Source organism: Orbicella faveolata, unplaced genomic scaffold (assembly GCF_042242905.1).
Source record: "Orbicella faveolata isolate gen_17 unplaced genomic scaffold, um_ofav_v1 contig_47, whole genome shotgun sequence".
In the NCBI taxonomy this organism is placed as follows: domain Eukaryota; kingdom Metazoa; phylum Cnidaria; class Anthozoa; order Scleractinia; family Merulinidae; genus Orbicella; species Orbicella faveolata.
The window spans coordinates 25,296,152-25,308,614 of record NW_028301577.1 but is presented as its reverse complement, the minus strand read 5'-3'; the positions used below and the strand labels follow the sequence as shown (position 1 = coordinate 25,308,614).

The following is a 12,463-nucleotide window of genomic DNA, read 5'->3' as shown; positions in this document are numbered from 1 at the left end:
TAATATTTAATTAGACGTTTTCCCGTTATCGCTTCATTCACTTGCGAACATATTTTGTTCTTTTATCTAGGACTCTCGCTGTTGTAAGCTTTATTGATCTTGTTTGAATTCTAATAAGAACCGAGTTCCAAAACCATCTGACGCCTTTAGATGTTTTCAGAATACATTTTTTTCAGAGTTGAACAACATTAAAACGGTAACAAGTAGCTCTTGATTTGTCAAAGCGATTTCTGTATTCCGTGTTCACTATCCTGACAACTGTGAACATGAAGGTAGACTAATTCACCAACAAATTGTCATTTGTTCGTAATCAGTTTCTTCTTTACCACTTATCTTGTAACTTCGCATCAAAATCAGTGTAACCAACATGTTTGGCCAGAGAACAAGCTATTACATAAAATTCCTTCTTTTCAGTTCCCAACTAGTCGGAACTTGATGACATAATTTCATCATCTCAACGATTCAAGTCGAACGATAGCACTCCGCTAATTTCGGTTTGGGCGGAAACTACTGCGAAACTACAGTACGTCGATTGGTCTTGGCTTCACAGTATTCATGAGCAATTGATAAAGACTGGAAAATGTGATTAAAAATTCGCCAGAAAGTTTAGTTTTGAGCAAATATAATTTAGTTTCACGTAATTAACACTTGGACTTAAGGCTCGGAAAGACATAAACTGAAGAAAGCTGTTCATGTAGACGCAAAATTCTTGAGAATAGTTAAAGTCAATAATTTGTTTTAATAGGATACTGCTCCCTTTTTAAACCAAAACATATAACAGAGTGTCCCTGGCTTATTTTAACTGTCGCTTACAAAGTTGCGAAATCATGGCAATTCAACTGGAAAAATACTATCCGATGAAGTCAGTGATGTTGAAACATTGGATTATCAGCATTTATTTATTAATTTTCTTTCTAGCTAACGCTTGAAGAGGGATGTGTGTTTTTGAACTTGTAAACCCGTACTAGCTGCTAAAAAGAGGCAAGTGACATATCAGAATCACCGCTCGAAAAGTGAATTAGATCATTTTCATGCCTACCTTTTTAAGCTATCACTAAGATTCTTTTGAAACCTTTCTCCAAAGACGTCATTTTCCCCATCAGAGTTTGATGCAACTCTTAATTATTTTACAGAAGGAATGTGTTATTGCTGGCCTACTTATTTTCGTATTTCTGGAGGGGTGTAGTTAAACTTTTTGTTTTTTTGAAGTATTCCGCCGCCAAATCTCAGTAATCAAAACTATCGAAAAACAAATCATCCGAGTAGCAAAGAAGATTCGTCCATCCGCCCATATAGACCCTTCGCCTCAAGCTGTCCCTTCATCTTTTACTATTCCTTCCTCTCTTGTGAATTTCCCAGTGCATTGCTGCACTTTTCCTTTCTTTGAAATCTCTTAATGTAGGCTACTTCTTTTTTTTTTAAGAAAGAGCTAATCTGGGGAGTTTAAGTGTAGCGTTTTAGTGCTTCAAAAGCGTTGCTGTTTGAGAATATATGGACAATTAAACGTCTTTCTTGTTTTAAGTAGTGCCGGGTAGAATGGCTCAAATTAATAGCTGTATCAGTTCTAAACCGTTTCGTGCCTGGCTGTTTATTTGGCATGTTGATCCTGCCAAGCCCATTCTACGACAATCGATTAAAACCGTTCGCCTTTAACCTTTGCTATTGTTCACTATCAGTTTAAAACAACGCGATGGTATCTATAACAGCGTCTCACTCCTTGGCATTCCATTACATGCAAGGAATTGACACCTTTATTCAAAATTGATTTGCGTCAATAACGTTGTTAGTATTTGAAAAGCATATTTTCACTTTTTGCCATTGAAAACCAACATTGCCATCATCGTCATCATCATCATCAAACTACACAGTAAAACACTAATAGTGAGACACCTATGTTGTGGAAATATATTAAGATGCGCCTTCAGCTTAATTCTTTGTTTCAAGGTATTTCTTTGTTTGATTTTCTCTGATCTTTGAATGTGGGTCAGACGAATGATAATTTCTATGTATTCAAAACTTTTGGCTCTGACGGAACACTGGTGGATGCTTTATGTGAAAAACGTCTCTTTAATCTCTAATCAGTAAGATCGTCGCGACTTCGCCTTTGACAGAAGTACCCGCAAAGACGCTCACTGACAGAGTTGTTGGAAATTAGCCTAAGTGAAGTTGAACTCAAGAAAATTTTGTTGGAAAACATACTGCTCCATTTGTTTTGGCATGCCTAATTTAACCGTCAGCAAGTTACACAGTTTTAAAATAATTTTAGAGAAGGAAAGTGTAATTGCCTGTCCAATTTACTATCTTTGTATTTCTTGAACGTTTTACTATCGTACATTTAAGTATTTTTTCCCTGTGTTCTGGTTCAAAATCTCAGTAGCCAAAACTACTGAAAAGCAATCCCCGTATCAAGGTAGCTTTGTCAGATGTTGCTATGTCTATTTATTATGGTCTAAAGTCCTCAGGGTTGTGGTGTAATTAAATAGCTTTGCTTTGTTTCTCCGTGATGTTTGCCGCACAAGAGCCGCGCCCCCAAAAATGAACTGTCTAAATGTCAATTTAATTCTTGACAACTGCTCTCTGATTATTTTAGGCTTGCTCTGAGGTTAAACAAACCGTTCTTTATTAGAAGAAGTCATCCGCCCTTCGGTACAGACGTTCCTTGCACCTTCAGTCTTCAAGCTCTTGAATATTCCTGTCTCGTTGTGAATTTACCAGTGTATTGTTGCTGTCTTAGATATCTTCAGATGCAGGTTCGTGTTTCTTTATTTTAAACTGAACTTTTATTGTTAATCTGGATAGAGTTTAAGTATAGCGTATATTAGTGCTGTTTGGGAATATTTGGACCATCGAACTAGGAGTTTTCCGTCATCGTTTGCGAACATTCTTAGCTCTTTGATCTAAGACTCTTGTAATAATGCCGCCGCGTTGGCTGTGTTTCTGTATATCGCTATAAACGCAAGTATTCTACAAAGCGAAGGAAGCAGTTAAAAACCTTAATATCGATCGCTTTTAAATCCTTTTAAGAACCGAAACGTTGCCAAACTAAAGCTTTTAGAAGCGTTGAGAATATATTCTTCAGAGTGGAGCAACATTAACATGGAACCAATAGCTCTTGATAGGTTATCTGGCAACTTCTGTATTCGGCGATCACGTTATTTTCCTCATCAGTGTTTGATGCAACTCTTAATAATTTTACAGAAGGAATGTGTAACTGCCAGCCTACTTATCTTTGTATTTCTGGAGGGTTTTATATTACAACATATCTTTTTCATGTGTTACCGCCCCAAATCTCAGTAACCAAAACTATCGAAAAAAAAAATCATTCGCGTATCAAAGAAGTTTCGTCAGATTGCGCGAAAGACACTCACCCTTTCTTGTTGCTGTAGTCGTAAATAGTTTTTCCTTCGTTTCTCCGTGATGTTTTCCGAGTAAGAGCCACGCCCCAGTAAAAACAGTACTTACGATATGTCAATTTAATTCTTGACTGAGAGACAACTTGTTCCTGTTTAATTGCGGTTTTCTTTGAGAACTTTCGAGAAACTTCTTATTGCCACGTGAAGGAGACAGGAAATAACAGACATTCTTTAACTGACATCACCCACTCATATACACCCCTCGCCTCAAGCTGTCCCTTCATCTTTTAGTCACTTTCCCTCTGTTGTGAATCACCCAGTTTATTGCTGCTGTTTTTCTTCCTTTGACATCTGTGAATGTAGGTTTGTTCTATTTTAAAACGCTCGGGGCTAGTTTAAAGAATTTAGGTGTAGCGCGGTTTAGGTGCTTTAAAAGCGTTGCTGTCTGACAATATTTGGACCATCAAACATGTTTGTTCCGTCAAGAAATTTCCGTTATCACTTGCAAATATTGGCATATTAGCAACATAAGTTGTTTGCTCTTTTAGTTTGCATTCTTGTGATACCATATTGGCTGTGATTGCCCATCGCTATAAGCACAAATCTTCTGCAAACCTTGAGAAGCTGTTGTAAGCTTTATCGATCACGTTCCTACAATTGTAGCTCTTAGACGTTTTAAGGATACATTTCTAGAGTAGGGCAAAATGAACAGTAACCAATAGCTCCAGATATGTTAATCGTGCGGCTTTTGGATAGTATTCTCAGAAGCTGGGGACTTTGCTGGAAGACATAGAAAACTCAGAGATTTAGTGTTGACCGATTGTGGTAATCAGTTTACCACCAATCATCGACCGTTATCTTCGTTACTCATCGAATTCAATAGACTCTGCACAAATAACATCTTTGACCAGAAAAGAAACTATTGTATAAAGATCATTCTCTTTCCCAGTCGCCATCTTGATTCCATTTTGCGAAAACTTTGCCTAATTTAACAGAGTAACATAATGAGCGTAACTAACTACGCACTGATTCTTCAACTGGGAGCGTAAGTGCCGCTAGTAAGGGCGGAAATCTCTGCTACAAAAATTACGCACTTTGGCACTAAGGCATAAGTAATTGGTTAAGAACTCATTGGAATTACAGTTTTATGTAAATGATATTCTATATATTACTGAAGCTGAACTATAGAACTTAAGATCTTGTCTATTCAAATCATATGACTGCTAGATGTGCAGGAATTTTATTAAAAGAAAGCTAAATGATTCCGATCGCTGTGTAGCCTGCTGCACAGACCTTCTTTGGAAAGGAAAGATTGAGTAACCCGCCCAAAGAGAGGCTAATCAGCGGGAGTAACAATATAACTGGCAGCTGTTCTATTATCCGCTTTTTCAAGTAGTTAGTAGAATGGTTCAACCGTTTCGTGCTTGGCTGTTTATTTGGCATGTTGATGTTACCAAGCGCATTCAGCGCCAAGCCATTGAAACCTTGCACCTTTAACCTACTCAATTGTTCATTGTCAGTTTCAAGCCACGCGATGGTCTCTCTAACAGCGTCTCACTCCACGACATTCTATTACATGCTACGAATTGACGTCGAAAGTTTAACATGATTATATGATTGACTCTTAGTTTTTATTCATAGTTATTTCATAATACTCTAGAAAATGTGATTAAAAATTACTTTGAAAAGCAAACGTTTGGTGAAAATTTAGTTGCAATTTTATGGAAGTAACAATAAAGCTTTTAAGGTTTCGCCTCGGTAAGGTATAAACTAAAGCGCTCTGTTCAACTGAAAACACAAGTGGAAATCAAACCAACATAACTAAGTTCTTAGGAATCAGCCAGAGTGAACCCTAACGCCGATGAATTTTATTTCATCGCATACTGCCTCATCTCAAAATCAAAACAGATCATAGACGAGGCCAAAACAACGGGTACAAAATTGGTGTAGCATGTCTAATTTTAAGTGTTGCTAAAAGTAGTTGCGAAATTACAGCAGTTCAACCAAAGAGACACCATTCGGCTGATGAAGTCAATGATGTTAACTAACTCGGTCTCTATGTTATGTATTATTATCACGCTTTTTAGTCTTCAGAACTGTGTTCAAAGATAGCTTTGTTTTCTTTACCGCACTGTTTGCTAAGCGAAAGCCACGCGCCAGAAAAAGTAGTAGTGATTCTTTTTCAATTAATTTCTTAACAATTGGTTCCTTTTTAACTTGAATTTTTATATCAAAAACCAGGGGTTTGGTATTTCGAAAAAAAAAGCACGACTTGTTTTTAAGTTTTAAATACATATAACTCGGATTTATACCGTAAGAATAAGGATTTTAAACACCACATTGTGTACAGCTCATATTTTTACCACAAAATTGGACTTGTTTTCTTTCTAAAAACACAAGGATTTTTTACTGCAAATATCCGAAATTTTTAATTTCTAAATACACAATTAACTCTTTTCTCTGATAAACATTGAAACTCACGATGAGCTCGTCTTCTTATTACGGCACAGTTCCGTGTGCCAGAACATCTTCGGTTGTATTGTTGTTTGTATCTTTTCATACTACGAAAAAGTTAAACAATGGAATTGAAGAACCGGCTCAAACTCAAATGGCTAAAATAAAAACGACAAAAACAAAAACAACACTCTAATAGCGTTTCGCCTCAGTCTAAAAATAAGACTTTCTTACAGAAAAAAAAGAGAGAGATTAGGTGAAACCGGTTTCGTGACTAAATACAATGCTATAATATGCGATGTTCAATCTATTTCCACGCCTCATTCTAATCAGTGATGTTACTTTCAAACAGATCCAGTGAACGAGAACTCTCATATACAAAATGGAACATCTCAAGGACTTGCTGACGCCTAAAACCTTCAACAAGATCAGTTACGTAGCAGTTATTTGTTGGATCGTTTATGGAGTATTCCTGCTTGGCATCTTTGCAGAAATGGAGAACAGTGACAGTTTCCGCTGTGAGGCGAAACTTGAAAAGATGGACCTCGTCCGAGGAAAATGTTCAGATCAGTACAACAAACAATACAACAAATCTGGTATTCCTGTATATGGATTTGTGATTGGTAATTTTTCTCTCATCGGCATTGTATGTGTCATCTACTCCCAAGTGGCAAAGTCAAGAGTCGATGAGGTGAAAGCCAATCGCCAGAGTCCTGATTTTGAAGGACAGAACAGACCCAAAAGACGCAAGCTGTTTGTGGCGTATTTTTGTCAACTTGCCACTAGAATTACGATAGGAATTATTTTTATAGTCCTACAGACTCAAGTTCTTTATCCTAACAACTTTCCCTCCGACTTTCACTGCCTAATAGCAGCAGCCAGTCACGCAGCGAATGCGTCATCAACCAGCAACATTCAGAACAGCACCATGTATGAATGTCACAATCAACAAGCAACAAAGAAAACCTCCTGGATGAATGCCGTGACTGTCGGCAATGGTGTGTTAGCGCTTATTATTCTGATTGAGATCATCTGTATCTTGGCACTACGAGTGAAAAGAGGAAAGACATTTCTCGAAGATTTGGAGTTTGTGAAATATTATCTTCCCTCTCAAGAGCCTCACGAGCCACAAGAACTTAGTCGTCCAGTGCCACTGAGAGTATTATTACTTACAGAAACTGAACAAGAACAACCAGAACAACCTTTATCGGTCGATGAATTCATCAAAAGGCAGCGGAAAAAAATCATAGAAAGCACGGAGAACGACCCAGGTCTCAAGGCCCTGTTTCAAGGAAAGCACGGTGAAGGCAAAAGAAATAAAGATCTCAAGTTAGATGACGTTTACACAAAGTTGAGTCTTATTAAAGATAGAGCGCGGTATAAAATCACCGGTAATAGAGAGGAACAACTGAAAGTTTTCCCCATGCCGCAAGAAAAATTCCAGGAAATAACACGAGAAGAAATTGTTGAAGCCGAAAACAAGAAAATCCTGATCGTTGGTCGTCCCGGAATAGGAAAAACTCTGTTTTTAACAAAATGGATCAGTGACTGGGCATCCAGTAGCGCGTTCACTGATGAACTTCAGTTTGCCTTTTTCCTGAAGTTCCGCAAATTCAACTCCGAGGAAAAACCGCTCAGCCTTCATGATCTTCTCTCCAGGTCAGAATATCCACTGACACTGAGTGATGACGTTTGGAATCACGTTCTCACAAATCCCGAGAGAGTTCTGATCTTTTTTGACGGCTTGGACGAGTTTCGCCATAGGTCAAGTGTCGCCAGTGAGCGGTCCGATTGCAAGAATTGGCAAAAGCCAATGCCTCTTTCTGCTCTCTTCTACAACATAGTGAAAGGCAATCTCCTCCCCGGAGCAAGCGTTCTGACCACTACCAGGCCCACTGCCGTGGCAGACGTTACAGATCTTCCCTTCGACAAAACAATTGAAATTCTTGGCTTTGCATCGGAACAAGTTGAAGAATACGTGGAGAACTTTGCTGAAGATGCGGCGCAAGACGTTCCGGACGCAGGAAAGAAAATATGGGAGCACATCAAGACGAATATGAACATATTCTCACTTTGCTATATTCCTGTGAACTGCCTGATAATTTGCTCATGCTTGTTGCAAGTTCTGAAGTTCCACAGCGAAAAGGGTTTACCTGGTGTTGGCCTCCCAACAAACCTCACAGAAATCTATCAAAGATCCATGAAATTTTTCTTCTTCCGGCACGATGAGCAATATCGCGACGAAGACCTCCGTGGAGAGGACATTGCCTCAAAACATTTGCCTCCTGAATTGGAAAAGAAAATCAAGCCGCTAGCCAAACTTGCTTTCGATGGGCTGACACAAAAAAGGCTAATCTTTGGACAAAAAGAAGTCCCCAAGGATTTGGTGGACAGCGCCCTTTTTCATCGCCTACCAGATCGTCAAACTGACGCCTACACGTACGAAGCTCAATACTGTTTCATTCACCTCACCATGCAAGAGTTCCTCGCAGCCAAGCACATAACCGAAACCATGAAAGGAAGAAAATTGAGAAGATTCGTTGCTGACCACATCAAAAATGGTGAATGGCAACTCGTGTTGCAGTTTGTCGGTGGTCTACTTGGTGAGCAGTCTATCGACATATTTACCGACCTTCTTCCTAAGAAAACAGAGAAGAAAGATGAACGCGAGCTGATGGATGACGATTCATTGAAGGGACGCACAGTTACCTGTTGGCCGACTCGCAGCGAAAAAGATTTAGCGGTGACATTAATGAAGTGTATCTACGAAACCATAGTCTCCTCTACTAACTATGACGAAACCAATCAATCAGGTTCAGTTGGTCAAAGTAAGTTAGAAAAGATTGGCTTTAATGCTGTAGATTTTAGTGATTGTCGCCTCGCACCTGCTGACTGTACAGCAGTGGTTCATTTTCTTAACAGCGTTCAACAAATGTCGCTCATAGATTTGTCCCTTAATAACATTGGCTCGTTGGGTTGTGTAGAGATTGTAAAGTTGTTTGACAATAGTAATTGTCAATTACGGGGCTTAAACCTCATGGGAAATAACATAGGTGATGAAGGTGTAAAGCAGTTAAGTAATGCTGTTATAAATAGTCAATTAAGCAGCTTAAACCTCGCTGTCAATAAAATAACAGATGAAGGTGTAAAGCAGTTAAGTAATGCTGTTATAAATAGTCAATTAAGCAGCTTAAGCCTCGCTGTCAATAAAATAACAGATGAAGGTGTAAAGCAGTTAAGTAATGCTGTTATAAATAGTCAATTAAGCGGCTTAACCCTCATGCACAATAAAATAACAGATGAAGGTGTAAAGCAGTTAAGTAATGCTCTTGTAAATAACAATAAGTTACGCAGCTTATACCTCTTTGGGAATGATGAAATAACAAATGAAGCTGAAAAGCAAATTAAACAGGCTAATCCCAATTGCGAGGTCATCTTTTAAATTGTTTAGAAATGATTGCCATTGTCTTTCAACAAACTTAATCGAATAAACAAACTGCTAGGATTGTAGTTGTTGTGTAACCGAGTGCAGAAAACAAAACAGAAACTCTGTAAAATACAAAATTCCATGTAAAACAGGTTTTCATCGCAGTGACTTGTGCTTTAGGATACGAATCATGTTAAATGAAGATTTTCTGAGCTTAAATGAAGTAGCCTGACAACTTCATTACAAGGTGCTTAGATAAGATGTATTTTTGTGTTTGTAATTTGACATTCAAACACATCTTGTGTAAGATGTGGTTTTACGGAGTTTTTGAAAAAAAAAACGTCACTCGCTACTAAATAAAATTGAGAGAATAAGCTTAAATGTAACTCAACTTGAAAACAACACAAATTTCTCAGGCAAAACACTTTAATGAGCTGCTAAATTCAAAGGAAAAATGACACAAAAAGAAAGATAAATGACATGACGGTTAGTCTTAGCTGTTTTTTTCGCCGGTAAGAATTCCAGTGCTTCGGCTTGTCTTCATACGCCATGTTTACAACAAAATTGTCTTTCAACTCCGAGGACTTCAAGCGGACGTAGCTTTTTACTTTTGAAAGTATTACTATCTTAACAAACACGGCTCTCTTAACAAACACGGCTCAAACAAGTGCGAACAGAATTTTCTGGTCTTTCCCACAAGCGTGAAACTGGCAAACTGAATGAAACAACAACAGTTGACAACACTTGACCGAGATGTAGGATCGAAATAAACCAATCAAAAACTTGTTGTGTTTCCTGAGAGGTCCTCCTCGTGAGTTGAAAAACAACTGGCGCGCTCAAAAATACACAAAATGGTTGGACCATTAAAAATCAAGGGAAGGGATAGTTCAATGAATTCATGATTTTTTTCCTATCCTTAGTTCTGTACAGAAATGTCTTCTGCAGTGCACAAGCTCTGTACAATCTATATAAAAGTGAGATAAATTTAGATCTAAATATGATCCAGTTTGCTTGCAAGGAAAATTACAAATTTTGTAGCTCACTTTTCCTCACACCTGTCCTCCCTTTGTTTCTAATGGTCCAGCCCTTTATTAAGATAGTGCAACTTAGTTGATAATAACAAGCCAATCTCTTTCTATTAACCAGATAAATGTGCCTGATATGAGGAATCAACTGAATTTGAGACATTCGTAGTATTTTAAATTATCACATCTTTGTATTCAAATATATATATCTCAACTGTGTAATAGTTATTGTAGAATAGTGACGAACTTTTAGTACCAAGATGAACTTTTAGTATCTCACAATTACTTGATGAGATTTAGCTTAAGTCACCAACTATATATGTAATTAAGTGGAGCCAAGCTCCTGATTTTTCTTGTTTTAATTAAATGTTGATAAGGAAGTTCTGTGTTGTGGTCACTTAACAAACAGACCACGCTTTTCTATAGTCTACACTTTTATAGTGTTGTTAAATGTTCAAAACTGAAGTGGAACCACAAGCCACAGCTGAGCTGTTTCACTGCTAAGCTTTGAACATTTCACGACATTATTTCTATGGTCTATAAATAAGACTGTAGACTATAGAAAAATGTGTTGATTTTGTATTAAGAACGAACAAAAAATTATACAGCAAATTTGAGAGAAAATCTGTGTGAAATTGCATATCAAGACAACATTACCTCCAGTCAGTTTTCTTTCTTTTCGCTCCCATGTTGGCCAATATGATATTATGTAATGAGATCAGACCAGAATGAAAATCATCAAAATACCCTTGTTCTCTCCTGGGTTACTGTATTAACTCAACTGAGCACTATGCCCCCCTCCCGAATGGTTGCTGCCTCCAATTGATAGCCACAGACAATGGCAAAAATACCAAAGAGCACCGCCCTTGAATAAGCATCTCTTTCATTCACAACAATATGGTGCTTATTAATGAAGCTTCATCAGACTGAATTTGTTCTAGGAGTATTTACTGTCCAGTGGCCTGGGTTGTTTGAAAGGTGGACACTGCTATCCACCTGATAAACCACTATCCAGAGGATAGCGTGGTTTGTTTTCTGATCACTTATCCATTGGATAGCGATTTACCTGGCGGGTAGTGCTATGCAGCTTTTGAACAACAGGGACCCGGTTCTCGAAGGTCCGGAGACGTTTTCGCACCCGAAAAGCTGTAGCAAAATCTCCAACCTTATGACCTCAGAACTGGTTTACGTGCAAATTCTTATTATGCACAGAGGTTCCCTTTGTACAAGAAGTTTCAGGTGTATACAACTCTTCTTCTCTTTAAATATAATATCGGTTAACTAAAAATGGCTCTGCGGGCCCAAAAAGTTTCCTGGGCTTTCAAGAAACTGGCCCCTGGGCCCTGGATTACAATGATTTTCAGTTCCAAGTGACTATATTTAGCTGTTAACTTTATTTTGTTTTGATTTACAAAATTGGCATGAGGTTTTTTGAGGAGCACCACTCTCAAATAAGTGCTGCCCCTAAATGCTAGTTTTCAGAATCGATGAAGTCATAATCCGAAGTGTAGAGTGATATGATCTGGTGAAAATCAAACCGACAGAGTCAGAAGCAGAACTCCCATTCCGCTTATGACTCTGTCGCTTATGATCCAGTGAAAACTAGATTGTCGGAGTCAGAAGCAGAAGCGGTAGAATCAACCAATCACAATTTTTGATTCCAGGCCTTGTAGTTGGTTGGTTCTTCCTCTTCTGCTTCCAACTCCGACAATCTAGTTTTAACTGGATCATAAGCGACCGAGTCAAACATAATCTGAACTAGTGAAACAATCTCAGATAGCGCAGAGTGTAATGTATAGCTCTGACGCAGTACTCATAACACAGTTCCTGTATAACCCTTACCATTCACTCCTGGTTTGTATTGACCTTGTTAGTCAGCTAGGGATTTTGATGAGACATAATCTTAGCAGTGTGTATGTTTGATGTGAGTATTTTTATTCACAGTCCAAGGATAACTTACAGTTAATTACTGTTTGTTAAGACAGTTTTCAAATTTTACTGTAGTGTTTTACATTGATTTTTGCCCATTTCAAATTAAATAATACATGTAAGTAGCGAACGTGACAATTTTACTCTTCATGCAAACGTTTGTAACTTGATACGTTCGTTTTCCTCGCAAAGGTATGTAACCTGATACTCTTGTTTTCTCGAAAACACAGGGAAGATGTGCTTGTATTCTTTTCACAGCTGGAGATATATGGAAG

General features: G+C 38.1%; 1 protein-coding gene across 7 annotated transcripts in view; it reads left to right on the top strand.

Annotated features, from left to right (window-relative positions):
* LOC149097737 (protein NLRC5-like) overlaps nt 1–10,639 on the top strand; it is a 114,618-nt gene extending 103,979 nt beyond the window's left edge. For 5 of the 7 annotated variants that reach the window (XM_089278909.1, XM_089278905.1, XM_089278904.1 and 2 more), the window contains 2 exons: nt 2,591–2,750; nt 6,160–10,639. In XM_089278909.1, coding sequence (XP_089135035.1) covers nt 6,190–9,249 — 3,060 coding nt within the window. In that variant the 5' untranslated portion in view covers nt 2,591–2,750; nt 6,160–6,189 and the 3' untranslated portion in view covers nt 9,250–10,639. Of the gene's footprint in view, nt 1–32; nt 1,945–2,590; nt 2,751–6,159 lie in introns of those variants that run through there. The other 2 variants (XM_089278910.1, XM_089278907.1) reach the window with 2 other exon arrangements.
* Nucleotides 10,640–12,463: the final 1,824 nt, after the last annotated feature.